The sequence below is a fragment of the Akebia trifoliata genome, chromosome 13 (assembly GCF_017979445.1).
Source record: "Akebia trifoliata isolate Shusen 1 chromosome 13, ASM1797944v1, whole genome shotgun sequence".
Classification (NCBI taxonomy): Eukaryota; Viridiplantae; Streptophyta; class Magnoliopsida; order Ranunculales; family Lardizabalaceae; genus Akebia; species Akebia trifoliata.
In genome coordinates this window covers 5,491,380-5,506,968 of record NC_141387.1, presented here as the reverse complement: position 1 = coordinate 5,506,968, position 15,589 = coordinate 5,491,380, and the positions used below count along the sequence as shown (strand labels likewise).

Genomic DNA, 15,589 nt, shown 5'->3' with positions numbered 1-15,589 from the left:
ATGGAATTATATCAAAAATCAAGGGGGTGAGGGTGAAAGTGTAATTAATCTATTACTATTATTAAGGTATATATACATTGTATGTATGGCTGGCAATTGGTCAAATCATACCCCATCAAAGCCTGTTATCCTAATGTGTAATGATTTTCTAACTCAACTTAGACAGACTAACTCATAAACTCATTAACATAGCATATGTAAGAATCATAGATTTTTCCCTTAGATACAAAACTCACATCCCCATGGTGCAATTGTGTAACCCAAGGGAAAAAAAATCTACGTCACGTAAGTGAGTTTTTGAGTTATTCAGTTAGATTGCGTAAGAAAATCAGTACTCTATCCAAATTGTTCTCTTGGTTTAAAAATAAAATAAAAAAATCCTCATCAATTTATGTAAACCTAGAATAGAGGAATCAGAGGTTTGGATTAGAGTGGGTTATTTGAGTATCCAATAACATTCTTAGTAGTACACATTGGTACATCGGCGGTAGTACAGGATAGGGTAGCAAATTATTTTTGGAGGGTATATACGAGAGGTAATTTCGAGTATGGCGTCCATGTGGGTCGGTCATTGCCGTACACATCACCACTTATGAGTCCGACAGGCTGATCTCAATAAAAAGTTTTTTAATAATCTCTCTTTATTCTGCCATAATATGTTTCTCGGATTGTGAAGTTGTACATTTAATGTGATGTTTACACGCGTCCAATCAGAGATCTTTTTCTCCCTCACTTTCCCTACCCATAACTCATTACTTGCCGACCCAAATCTTCCGGTTCTTAACTCTCCAAATTAATGATGTATCACACAATATGTCAGATTAGGAAAATATTCCCCAATAACCCGAACTACTACAACTAAACAGCGGACTAGTTCCCAGTGGAAGATCAATCTTCAATAATCTCATAATCGGGAGAGAGTAACCTCCCGATCTCTTTTTCTATGCAAGTTCTAAAATGATCTTGAAGAAGTGAACGTTAATGTTTAAAGGTCAAAACGACGATTACATACACCACAAGGAATGAATATATGATGGTGTAACCGATTAATGTGTAGAATTTTTTTTACAAAATCTCGAACGAATCATGCACCACTATTTTTAGTTGAAGTAATGCTTTTTTTTCCTCGATGACGGAGGCGTCAGGACTTACGTCCAATTAGGATGACTAGATGAGCCAAGGATATGACCAAGGCATATGGTACCCTCTCTTGAGCATGGGCAACATCTGCACATCATACACACCAGATAATTGAGGAAACGCCCTCGTGGGTGATCCTGAGAAAATATTACTCATATTGGGTATCAAACACATAACCTATAGATATATATTTTTAAAAATAATATAAATATAATTGATAAAGATAAAGATACATAATTTCTATATAATATATTATATTATTTAGCAAAATTTTCTATCGACTAATCTTCATGTGGTAAAAGTAGTGATATAGGACTAACGAATAAAAATTATGCGATACTTCAATGTCGACATCTAGATTGGACCTCACATCGCACACCCTAATATGAAATTGTATGGAAATCATAAATTCTTTCTTCGAAATAATAGTGAAAAAGCATGTATTGGTCATTTTCACTTTCACGTCAAGATATGCGATATGAGATCTAATTTTGAGGTCATTCGAGTATGAGTCTTCAAATTATCTTTAAACTTTATCAATTTTGTACTAACTTGATAGTGAGATTGTATTTATAATAACTCATAACCCCATTAAAATAGATTCCCACCAATAGAAGAGTTAAACAGCTTGTGATCAATGGTTGAATGGACCACGTGTACATTTATAAAGCCCTCTCTCTCTACAACTCCATATTCCACAAAGAATGGTGAGACAGAGAGCACGCGTTTTTAAAACAACAAAGTCAAAAGGCTCCACCCTCCCTCACTCATCTTAAATGGAGGACAGATGCACACGATAGCAAGACACGTACCACCACCTCCATTATTTCTTGGGTAAATTTCACTTTGACTCTTGTAATTTGACATAATTCCATCTTCACCCTCATAATTTAATAATTGCACTTACCTTCCTTATAATTAGGGGTGCACATTGGATCGGGTACATTTAAGAATTAAACCAATCCGAAGTCTTTTGAATCAGATTGGTTTGGATTGAGTATGATTTGGTTCGGGTATGGATTGTAAAGAAAAATGATTGATTTGGTTCAATTTCGGATAAGAGTATAATAGAACCAATCCAGTCTGAGAATCGAACTAATTTTTATACTTATTATAATATATATATATAATCTCAAAATAATAAATAAGTTGATGCTTTGTTTATGCGTGATATTTTATTTAATATTTATTTTGCTTAGTTTTAAGTTTTAACTATTTTAATTTTATTATTTAAAAATAATAAGTATGAGAACCGAGAATCGATTCGAATTAAGGTTGAGATTGGTTCGATTCTATAAGGTAATTAGATTGGTTCGATTTTAAATTTTTAGAACCGATCATATTTGATTCGATTTCGATTTTGTCACAAATCCAAATCATGTGCACCCCTACTTATAATTATCCAAGGGATTTACTTACCCTTCAATTTAATAATTAAATTCTTTTTATAAAGATTGTAAAGTTCGATTTTGTGATAAATCGACCTCAATCACGAAATAATAATAAAAATATAGAAAAATAGGGAAGACAAAGATTTTTTACGTGGTTCAGCAAACGTGCCTACGTCTACAGGTTCGGAGAACCATTTCATTATAAATGTAATGGTTACATAGTCTCGTCCTCCCTCCTTTTTCCCTTTTTACAATGGCCCCAAGGCCTTTAAATAGAAAAATCCTAAGAAAGATCCTAACCTTAATTAGGTCATCATTGACTATATTATTCCTTATCTAAATTAACAATTACATAAAAAATAGGAAAATTCTTTTTACATTGGAATTCTTCCTTAATAAGATAAAATATTCTTCAAATAATATCACGTGTATGCATCGGGATGCACGTTGATGGTGCAAATGGACGATCTAAATAAAAGATAATTTTATCCTTTCACAAAGATCATTTTATCTATTTTTTAAAATGTTATTCTTTTTTCATTATTGTTTTAAAATTTACTTTTTCTTATAAAAAATAATGTAAAATAAGAGGTAAAAAAATAATGTAAAATAAGAGGGTAAAATAGTAAAATAAATCTAAATTTTTACCCGTCTAGGAAAGAAGGGTAAGTATAATTAATCAAATATTAAGAGGTCAAAATGAAATTATGCCAAATCATAGAGAGTCAAAATGTAATTTTACCGTTATGTTTTTCATTCCAATTCAAACCACCCCCCCCTCCGAATTTACTTTCATACCCCCACGTAGTCCAACACCATTTATTTTTCCTCAGTGTCTCCCATGCATGCCATAGTTACAAAACTTCTCTTACCGTGGAATTTACTTTTCTCAATATTGATCGATTGGCCTGATGCTTCTCGTAATCACCAGAAAAGGCAAATTTACTGAAGAACTGTTACGACGTAATTTGTTTCTGATTAATTCCTAAGTTTTAGTGCTTCTTTTAATGGATTATTTAGTAAAATATTTATTTTTAATTAATTCTTGAATCTTACTCTCTACAATTCTCACGATTGAAATGCTAAAACTACATAACAATTCAAACTTATCATTTTCGTCCAAAAAATTGAATTTTCAGCATTTTAATCGAGTTTTGGAGATTTCATTTTGATGGAAAGGTTTTGAGAAGGAAGAAGAAACAATTTTCAAGTATTTTGAATATGTATATAAAAAAGTTAGGATTTTTCCAAATTTTTTATTTCGTTTTTGGATGAAAATCGATCAAGGATGATTATATTGATTTGAAATCATCTACACAAATCGTTATGTCAAGTTTTTAATCGATATTTTCATGTAGTCTAATAGAAAAAACTCAAAAAATGAAAACGGGTGGATTTTACTAGCGTAGAGCTCATCACTTTTTATAGTCGAGTTCAACATTTTTGTTGTCAAGTTTGATATATATTTTTTCTCTAATTATTGAACTCAACAATAAAAAATATTGAACTCGACAATAAATAAAAATTGATAAGCTCGATAATAAAAATGTTGAACTCGACAATAAATAAAAAGTCGTGACTTCAAAACTGTATAAATTTTTTTGAATCTCAACTTAGTTCTTCATTTTCTATTATAAATCGTTGAAACAAAAATACATCTAAATGTTAAAAATTAGAAGTATATCATTTTCATTCGTCATTCACAATAAAAAATTGTAGGAAATAATTGGACTCGCCATTGAAAAACCCAAGTAAGTGAAAAAAATGAAAAATAGGTAGTTTGGATATTTGAAAAATATTATAACCTAAGATGAGGTCAAGAGACTATTAAGAAATAAAAAATTTACTAAATAGACTATCAAGCAACAACCCAAAACTTACAAACTAACTAGAAAGAAAGCCCTTCGCCAAGGTCTTTTAAGTAATATATCACTAACGAAAACCAAGTGGGAAGGACATGACACCCATGACCTTATTAATTTGTTTACTCAACACCTCCTCGGCCAAAATTAAAAGGGTCGGTGATAAAGGATCACCTTGACGAAGTCCTCTCAAAACTTAAAGCCTCCACAAGTTCCCCATTGATAATGATGGAGAATCATGAATTACATATACAATCCTTAATGAGATTGTAGTGCCATGTGTTCGATCTAGATTAATTGAACTTTATATATCAAATAACATCTTTTAATTCAGATTATAATTAAAAAAAAATTTAAATCTAAATGTTCCATCTCATCAATTAATATCGAACTAGTTTGACTCTAATAAGACAGATTGGATCGATTGGTTCAAACTCGATTCAATACCTCAATGGGTACGAAGCTGATCCCAAAATTGCGTTCATAAAACAGTAACTCCTGACCTTTGTACCCGAAGTAATGCAAAATAAATTGTAAAAGGTATTAGTTCTGAGAAATTGATCCTTGAACATTCAAAAAAATATGGAGCGACTTCGTTAAAATCCCTCATTTTTCTTGATTTTTGATAGTCGACCAAATTGAATCGACGTCACAGGTATTATCAGATTCCAAAAACCATAACAAGTCGAGTCTTGTTAGAGTGACCTCAAGACTGGACCACATATTGCACATCCTGACGTGAAAGTGGATGCTTTTTTTCATCGTATCTCGAGGAAAATCATCTATGGTTCCCATACACTTTCACGTCAGGGTGTGCGATGTGAGGTTGAGGTCACTTCAGCATTATTGTAACAAGTCATAGCTCAGAAAACCAAAGAGGAAGGGACCACAAGCCACACTATACAAGAGAAAAGTAGAAAATTAAGGTCTGAGAGGATATCAATGGACACTACAACATTGATGCCAAAACTGGAAAATAAACAATTATGAAAGACAAAATCCAACACAACAAAAGTGCTCTCTCACATAGGTCTTGATTAAGTTCTTGTGAAGGATGGGAGTGTCAATCTGATATGACTCTACAAATAAAGAAGCTGTAGTGGGTTTGGTTTGGAGGGCGTGGTTGAAAAAGTTGGATAGGACCATTCAAGCACTCAAAAATGTCAAACAAGTGTTGGGATAAAAAGGAAGAGTTTAGTTTCAATATCAAAATTGGATAAGGATAATTATAAGCTCTTCACCTTCACTAAATGGACCTAATTGCAATACCTATCAACTGTTTTCCCTAAAGTAGACTTTGTCGAAGAAAAAGAAGTTCCATGGAATCAATAGAAATAGAGGAAATGACAAGATTCAGTATGTGGGCGATAGCGTCATGAGAGGGTCAGTGGTGATGATATTAGTAGTTTGTTAAAATCCTACGTATTTTTCTCCTTCTAAATGGGGTGTTTGATTTTTTTGAGTTCTTATAGACTTGGCTAGCCCATTTCCTTGGCCTCCCCTCATGAAGCCTTTGGTTTCTTCTCTCCCTCTTTTTTTTTTTTTTGTCATTTTTGGTAAGTGAAAATTTTATTGAAAACGAGGGCAAGGAGTCCTAAAGGATGAAATACAGACTAATCACTCTCAATACAAATAGTTTTCCATTTGAATAAAAAATCCTCAAAAACAACTCTTCTAACTCCCTAAATTGTTTATACTTAAAATTTGATCTTGAAATGAGTTTTCTTTCTCTTCAAAGGTACACCTATTCCTTTCTCTCTGAAGGCCCCAACAAATGGCATTGGGGATAATCTTCCATAGAATCCTTTCTTTGGCAGCCAGAGAAGCTTGAGTTTTTTTTTTTTTTTGATAAGCAAAATTTTATAGAAAATCGAGAGGAAAAAAACAAAGCAAACAAAGAAGCAAGCAAAACAGAAAGAACAAACAAAAAAACTCAGCCCCACCCGAAAAGGGAATCACCCACAACAAATCAGCTCCCACCTAAACAAAAAGTCTTCGAACTAGAATGCCCTAAACACATGAAATTGCTTACACCGGTAAAATAATAAACCCACAATGCTAAAAATGATTTTCTGAAGAGACAACTCATTCTCTTCAAAGGTTTGCCCATTTCTTTGTTTCCACAAACCCCAACAGATAGCCGGTGGGATAAAATTCCAAAGAATCCTACAAAGGCCATGGACCTCCAAGAGTCAAGCAACAAACGGACAGAGCTAGGGGCACACCAAAAAATGCTGAATAAGGAAAGGAAATGAGACCAAACCCAACAAGCCACCCCGCAATGGACGAGGAGGTGGTTAACTGACTCCCTGTTGAACTTACAAAGAGAAAAAAAGTCCACAAGGACCACACCCCTAGCTCTAAGATGATCATGAGTCAAAAATTTATCCAAGGCTACTAGCCACAAGAAGAAGGAAATCTTTGAAGGTATAAAAGATGGCCAAACCAAGGCAACAGGACAAGGATTGTCCTCAACAGAGCTTGATAATTTCCAACACCTCCAAAGAGAAAGAGTTGAATGAGGTTACCAAAAAGAAATTAGCATGAATTTTCATGAGTCATATAAAATTAGCATTTTATGTGAAACTGTTTGAGGTGAAAGTGATTAATTAGACTGAACATATAAAATTAGCATGTATAGTTTAGCAGTTTTCTTTCAATATATTCAGTTTTACATGAATCACATAGAATTTGCATGAATTCATAAGTGTCCAAATGTATACATGTTCATGGGTTGGAAGTAGACACCACTAAGTCATATCATAAACAATAAGAACTGCTTATAAGATCAGTATTCATTCAGTAATGCAATTGATTATGGTCAGCAATGTATTGACAATTTATGTATGTATGTATATATAAATTCAATGGTAAATATATTATTGAAGATGGACATGCCATTTATGAAGAATCAAACAATTTTTATAAGGAAATGACATGCTCGTGAGTTGGGGAGCACATCGAATAAGTAGAACACTTCTTTCTAGAAAAGATGAGCCAAACCCATTGTAGTAACACAAACTGGTAGGTCATCTCTGTATCACTCTTTGTAATGAAGAGTCTGAAACCGGGAGAAAGATACTATTGGCCTCCATCAGCAACTTTCTTCTCCTGCAAAATGTTTTGGGAGTTCAAAAATAATGTTGAGCCACAAAAAGTAGAAGAAAAGAAAATGAAGGAAACAAGAAAGCCATATTATTATACCATGGTTGAACAACTCGTGACTAAGAATCAACTTGCCCGGCTATACAAACCTGACACTGGCGAGTTAGTAATTCAGACGGGGGTCATTTTCGTTTTTAAAATATTTAATATATGTGAAGAACTATTTATTTCATAAAGCTTCATTAGATTTATTTTTATTTTTATTTAAGTATAATTTTATTTCAAAAAAGAAGGAAAGAATGTACTGCAGGCAGTCAAGATGACCAACCTAGGTAATAGAAAAAAAAAGAGGAAAAAACTAACTGGGCACACAGACTCCCATCTAAAGACAAACTCGTAAAAAAATGCACCTTTTTTATAATTAAAAAATACACCTTTAAACTCCCAAAAAAGTTTGCTCCAAAAAAATTAACAGCCCAAGAATCCCTCTTGAGATGAGGCCTCCACTCCTTGGAAGACTCTTGTTTCTCTCCTAGGATAATGATGTTCGTTGCATTTCCTTTCATTGAGAAAATGCTATCACTCGACCAAGACATTGTTGATGTAGATAAGTAATGGAATATTGGAAAAAATTGAGCTAATTTATTTATATGCCAAGGTCCAGTATATTTTAGACAAGCTGAGTCACATACATTTTGTCTTGGTAGGCCAAAAAAATGAAATGAATTCTCAGTTACAAGTGAATTCATTGACTATGGGTAGGACTCATTATTATGATATCCTTACCCGAGCAATTGATAGAGATGCCATGTCCGCCATCGATGCATTGGTATCACACAAAAAACTCAGAGACTAGAGGAGTCCCAGCTAGCATCAACAGCCTTGATGATCTTTTCATGTAAAATTGCTCCAGAGCAAGCAATTATGCCCCGATCAAGACCTTCTAGGAACATACCCTTTGAGAAGTCCAGAGGGCGCCCCCCGGCATCAGTCACCACACCGCCAGCCTCATGTATAATAAGAACACCTGCTGCATGATCCCATATTTTCTCTTTGTATCCTGCCCTGGCAAATTTCATAAATATTTCAGCATCCCCTCGAGCTATAGCCGCGTACTTCACCATGCTGTATACGCGCAATGGTCGTTTTCTGCCATTGGGGTGAAAAGGGTGAGGATTATTTTAAATATATAGATTCACTAAAACCATGCAGTGCCAGCTTGTTTTAAGTGATTCAAGATAACATGGATGAAGCATAACTGTTTCCCTGTTATATTCTATATGGGTTTTGTTAACATGTGCCTTAAGGGCACACACGTTAAATTGCATTAAATACACCTTAGAAAATTAATTTCCTACAAAAATACCCTCAATTTTTTTTCTTACCAAAAATATCCTCAAATGCTTATTGCCAAGGTGTATTTAATGCACCTTAGGGCACACATTAACAAAACCCTTCACATATTATCAAATTGTATGAAAACTGAGCTGGGTAGCTGAACAATGCTAAGTATTTTTATAATATTTCCGAACTTTTCGGTAATTTTTTTCTAATTTTCCAAGTGAGTCTAATCCCACGGTCACGTGCACCACCCCTTCAGAAAGTCCTACGTGCAACTGGTTGAGTCGAGCGTCAACCGGACCCCAGAGGGTGTCCCCAAGGAGTTCATTGCTTCGTGGGGTTTTGAACACTTGACCTACCCTTCCTGAGGAGCTTATCAAGGTTCGGCTTGCCACTAGGCCAACCCCTTGGGGTTTTCTTTAGAATGAACTATCATACTTATCATGTATTATATCTTTCTCACTTCCAATAACAGAAGACTTGGCTCTTGACATAGTAGAATGAAGGAATAGGATTCACTTGGCTGACCCCAAATCCTTTGTTCTCATTGTGTCACATCTTCTATATTTAGCCAGAATATGGAAGCTGAATGACTAGACAGTAACACGAGTGTCCAATTTGTAGAAGAGAAGAATGCAATTTAAAAAAAAAAAAAAAAATCAGCAAAAGCAACCCAATATTTATTCCTTTTTTCACTCCCTCCCTCCCTACCTCAAACCTATTTCTTCTATTCTGTAGGCCTAAACAAGTTGCAACTTGCAACTAAAACAATTTTAATTTTTCTCATTTTTCGGACTCTATTTTCTTGAACTGCATTTAAAAAGTTGGTGTACCAATAGAAGCTCGATCTTGTTTTTTCGCTATATATCTATTTTTTGGGTTTAAGATTTTATATGAGCCAAATCATAATTGTAAACAACTAATAAAATTGCTTGAAAGAGTGTTATAATCTCTTGTAATGTTGAGATAATAATTTGAGCCAAAACCTTTGTAATGTTTGAATGGTGTGTTTTAATCATTAATTGGGTTGTGATAAATAATTAAAGAAATTGGGGTGCAAGAAGTAAAAGTTGGGGTGCCAATAGCAGCCCTCAATAGAAAGCATAGAAAAGTCTCAGAATAAGGGGATGAGTAAATGCACCTAAGCCCAACGCTATGTGCCAGCCCAGCTGTGAAGGAGTGACTTGAATTGGCCTTTTCAACTGGTTCACAGAATGTTGCTAGTGCTGGATCATCAATAGATGATACACTAATCGCTCTCGCCGAGTTTGGCCACAAAAACTTACTATTGTTGTGGACTAGTGGCTGCATCCACGCCTTCCCGCTACCTTTATTCGCATACATCACGCAACCTTTGTCCCATGATTCAGATGCAGGTACGGACAACTTCGACATTATCCGATAATATCGATGGTGATAATTTAGCCATTCCTTCCTCATTGGATAATTAGGGCACCCAAGAACTCCAAGGACAACTTCTCCGTCCTCTATCATGGCTAGAGCCACAGCATATTGGTCCCCACGTACGAATCCCAATGTTCCATCAACGGGATCAAGAACCCAATGCCTTCCCGTACGACCCCCGGTTGAGTTGCATCGGCTGATGGCCTCAAGAACCTCTGATGTCTCAAGGGATCTTTCTGGACCATTAAGTCCAAAATTTGGTGCTTCGGCTAGGCACTCATTCACAGTCTTGACCACAGCTTCTAATAGGCCAACTGCATCAGCCCCTGAAAGGGTTTGAACATCTTCTTCAGCAATAATTGATACATTTCTGCTACCAAAGCACTTCGACAGTACCCAGCTAACAGTTGCTTGCACACTCCAGTCTGTTATGCAATAAATTAAGAAAATTAGCCAATCAAACATGGAGCATAGACATATATAATGATATAACGGCAGGGACCTTAAATGGTTATAATTCATGGTTAATGTATGTTTCTTTATCTAGACATGCTTTCCCATGTTTTTACACCAATAGTCTGATATAGTGATATTCAAACAACAATGAATATTTCAGTATGAGCAATTCAGGTACCACAAACTGGCACAGAAGCCAATAAAAATCCACAATTCCTTCTCCAATATTTTAGTGTCGCTCAGAACACTTCCCTCTCTCAATTTGTCATTTTTTCTCAAAGAACTTGAAAACAGAAATGGTCTTCATGCCTGTCATAATAAATCTCTGAATCCGGGACTACTTTTCTATAGAAGCAATAACGATCGTCATCGCCATCGTCATCAAAGCCTTATATTAAAGAGTTGGGGTTGGCTGAACGAATCTTTTTCTTCCATTCAATTTTGTCTAAATCCACATATTTTGTTATTGAAAGGGTGTTCATATCAGTTTTCACCACCTCAATCCACATTCTTTTAGGTCATTCTCTCAATCTGTTATAATTGACCTTCGTTGAACATTTCCAACCATCTCAAATGATTTTCTCTTAATTTATCACATGTTGGATCTATATTCCTACATTTTTCGTAAATGTGTTTATTTCTAATTTTATCTTCCTCAATCTTTCAACTCATCCATATCAACACTCTCATCTCTATTACGCTCAATCTAATAACATGATGCTTTTTGATTGCCCAACATTCAGCTCCATAAAGCATGCCTAGTATTATTGTAGTCATATAAAAAATTTCGTTTAATTTGTTTGGTTTGTATCAAGCACATAGCACCATGGTTTCAAATCTCGTCCGAGACCGAATGACTCGTCTGACTCGGTATCGTCCACTAAGGGGACGGATAGAAAAGTCAAACGCATCGGATGAGGTTTAAAACCACAGTTCATTTTTGTCATTGTTGAACAAGACGACTCAAACGTATTGGAAAACTTGTTTGAAACAACTCAGTCTCATTCATGGATGAGACGAGACGTCAAAACAAGTTTTAAAACCATGCATAGCACTCCAAAAGACCACCTCCACTTTAACCATCCAACTCTAATTCTATGAGCAACATCATCATCAATCTCCCCATCCTTATATAAAATAGACCTGAGATAACAAAAATGGTTGCTTTGGGGTATTTCCAAATCATCAATTTGTACTAGACATTCCTCTTCATGGGTGTTAATATTAAAGTCACACTCCACATATTCGGTCTTGGTTCTACTTATTTTAAAGCCCTTGGACTCCAAACACATCACTCCAAAATTCTAATTTAAATCTTGACTCAATCTCTAGCCACATAAACTCCTGCTCACAATGTTGTTTCTTTCTTTCTTTCTTTTTCTACCTTTTTGTCCTTTTGGTTTTAGACGGAAAACAAATAGCCCTGGTACAAGCTCATGGTCTAAACACTAAATCACAAATAAAACTGTTGAACTACATGGTGGAACAACCACTCCTGTCTTTCAATGAACCACCCATCATACTTGCATTACATCCACAACCCTTCTCCAAGAAGAATATATGATAGAAGATAGAAGAAGGATATCAGAAACAATATTCCTATTTTCCACTAATTTATTATACACCATTGTGTTGAGCAGATTTCAAAATAGTTGAAAAGCATATATGATATTAAACAAATGTTCCATCAGATTTTCTTATCACTTAATAAGCAAATTGTCTCATGTTTTTATAATAATTTATAAAATATTCGAAGAAAAAAGTGCATAATTTACCATGAATAGTTCTATATCACGGTTCTTCTATTAACTCTCTTCCATGACTTAAATGATAAAATCATCAGCTCCCACTCAAAAATATCATCCTCAAGGAACTGCTTACATTCTCACTACCTGCCTCGATTACTATTACTGTCTTCCCGAAATCAATCATGTACTCTTACTTATCATTCATCGGAGATAAAAGGTTCCTAATTATCAATTCAAGTTCCCATTAAATTCTATAGAAAAACCATTGCGTCATCATGCGCCTTATCCCATTATTTGGGGTTGTAGACATCCCATCTCAAATAAATATTACTAAAACACATAATATAATCCAATTCAGCCATCTCCCAAAGAAATCCACTAGTCTGAATTCAACCAAACAATAACCAACTCGATATAAACTTGAAGAAAAAAAGTAGTGGATCACCATGCACCTTATCGTACTATTTGGAGTTGGCGACACGAATTCTATCTCACCACTAGTCTAACTGAAATCAACCAAATATAAAATAAATTAAAATAAATATTACATCATCATGCGGCTTATCCCACCATTTGGGGTTGGTAACATGAATCCCATTTCACCACTACTTGGTGAATACATCATATTAAGACACAATACAACCCAATTGAGTCATCTCCCAACAAAATCCACAAATTCAACTGAAATCATTCCAACTCCCAAGCAAAAAAAAAAAAAAACCACTAAAATATTAAATTCAAACCCAAAAAAGACAAGTAAAAAAGAATTATGCCATTAAATATCATCTCTCACACCCTTCCCCACCCAAAAAATTAGATCAAACTATTCCTCCGAAAAAGTTAAATCAAGCAAAGACAACACTAACCATCACTCAAGAGCAGCCCCCCACCCCCCCCCCCCCCCCCCCCCCCCCCCCCAAAAAAAAAATCCAATTTTGCAAAACCAAGATCAACCCATTATCAAACACCAAATTCAAAACATAACGACGAAAAAAAAACAAGAACCCAATTCGAGAAATTCAATTACCTGCCACTGTAACAGGAGAATCATCATCCTTCGATTTAACCTGATCGTTGCTCTTAGAAACCAAGCTCTCCTGCACTCTCTGACACAGAGAACACGCCATCTGGACGACTCTAACAGCTACATCCAATTCTGTAGAATATTTCTCAGAATTAGAGGGTCCAAGTCCAAGCCCAAGCCCCACCTTTTCTTTCTCCATAACAGATGGAGAAGAAAATCTATGGTGACACCCAGAGAGAGGAATTCCTGAAAAACCCAATTTCCTAAAAAATGAAGATTTTAAGGGGCATTTAACAGAGATTGAAAAGAGAGGAATTCCAGCATGTTTGGATGAAAGTTTTCTTCTACCATTAATCAAGTTATGTGGGAGTGGGAGCTGTGATGCTGCGTTTGTGGCACAAAATAAAGGCATTAATAAATCCTCTCTATATTGCTGTTTCCAAGATTAGGTGCTCCACCCAAAATATCAAGATCTAAAGTCTAAACTCATCCCCCTTTCATTTACTTTTCCGTCATTGTTGACACATGACCAAGAAAACCAGGTTCTTATATGTTCAATAACAATGTTATAATATAGAGACTCTATCAAACCTATGGCTGAGATTGTTTCTCTTCTCATCTCAGCCTCACAATTGAATTTAAGAAAGATTATTATACAATTGTGGGGAGATATGGGTCAATGGCTTGCCTCCAATTATTGACCCAATTATATCAAAATGGGATGGGGTCACGTGTCTTTAGTGTAAGTATGTGAATAGGTACACACTTGGCCCATTATCTGATTTTGGATCTACCAATTTGGATCAAATACTCTTTCGATTTGATTCTTCGTAACTGACACCGCCCTCCCCCTTTCCTCTTTCTGATGTATGCCCCCAATACATAACCGTAGATCATTTCCCTTGGAATACACAAAAAAGATTTATGATTCTACATATCCTGAGGCAATGATCTATGATTCTATAATGGAGGCGTATGTCAGAAAGGGAAATCATTATTCTTTGTTTTATTTTGTAAATTAATCATTAGAACATTTGGTAGTCTTGTTAAATATTAATCAAAAAGATAGTTCAAAATAAAGGATCAACTAGTTACACATCACTTAGAACCGATTACACTCCAATCTAAAAAATTGCTTATTTTTTTCTTTTAGAAAAAAATGATCCTATCCCAACTTGTTACATTCTACAGGAAAAAAATTACATCAATATTGAAGATAAATAATTCATCATTAGCAAAAGTTCTTACAAATTTTTATTCTACTCATAGATAATGGAGTTTTGAAAATTGAATTTATAATTTATGAAGCTGTGATGTTGTAGTCATTTGATGATTTTTTTTCAAGATGAAGAAAAATAGTACAACTTTTTTCTAATAAAATATGATACATGTATACATGAAGAAATGTGTTAAATAATAAGTATTATGCATTGTGGATCTGTTGAAGGGTTTTAAACTCTTAATTAAAATCAACTTGATATTTTAAAAATTTATGCTTTTTCTAATGGGTTTGTGCAAATTAAGATGTCTACAATATTACTTTATCTTTATACAACCATTTGATTGTATTTTCTATTTATTCTCAATTTTAAGTATAAATAAATATTCCATATCCTAGTTTTCTTAGCTTTTATTTTCAAAAGTTTGATTTACTTGAAGAATTCATTTGTTTTGACTATCAAATGAGAAATTACATGTTTATTTATTTTTCATTAAAAAATAATAGTCTATTTTATTGAGTACCTAATAGATAAGGGCTATTTTAGGGTTGATTATGTTACTCGAGTTTCATACTTGGAGATGAAATTGATAGATTCAAAATTGATGTTTTATTAAAATTTCAATTCTGGGTATATGTAGAATCGAACTGAAATCACCAATTACCTAAAACAAGTTGGGCAAATGAATTTGTTTATCATATTAAATATTTTATTAGAAAGTATATAAATTATATTGTATATTCATTTAAATATATGAATGTTATTTTGATTTTGTAAATTAATTCAGGTTCGGTCCGATTCAATGATTATTGGATTAATTCTGGATCTTATTTGATCCATATCGGATTGGTACCAAATCAACTACTATCCGATCCAGATCCAATCCATTGACACCCTC

General features: G+C 34.3%; 1 protein-coding gene across 3 annotated transcripts; it reads right to left on the bottom strand.

Annotated features, from left to right (window-relative positions):
• Positions 1-7,151: 7,151 nt before the first annotated feature.
• Positions 7,152-14,019, bottom strand: LOC147387509 (3',5'-bisphosphate nucleotidase AHL-like). 3 transcript variants are annotated; one of them, XR_015171295.1, is made up of 5 exons: positions 13,475-14,019; positions 9,981-10,668; positions 8,285-8,647; positions 7,598-7,653; positions 7,152-7,504 (listed from the first exon to the last, which is right to left on the bottom strand). XR_015171295.1 is itself a non-coding variant. In XM_086420919.1 (3 exons), exons 1-3 carry the CDS (start codon positions 13,881-13,883, stop codon positions 8,344-8,346), a joined length of 1,401 nt encoding a protein of 466 aa, XP_086277045.1. In that variant the 5' UTR covers positions 13,884-14,019; the 3' UTR covers positions 8,121-8,343. The 3 variants fall into 3 exon arrangements, 1 of the variants encoding a protein (XP_086277045.1); XR_015171294.1 differs by lacking the exon at positions 7,598-7,653; XM_086420919.1 differs by lacking the exons at positions 7,152-7,504; positions 7,598-7,653 and having other exon boundaries at positions 8,121-8,647.
• Between the last annotated feature and the right edge of the window lie 1,570 nt (positions 14,020-15,589).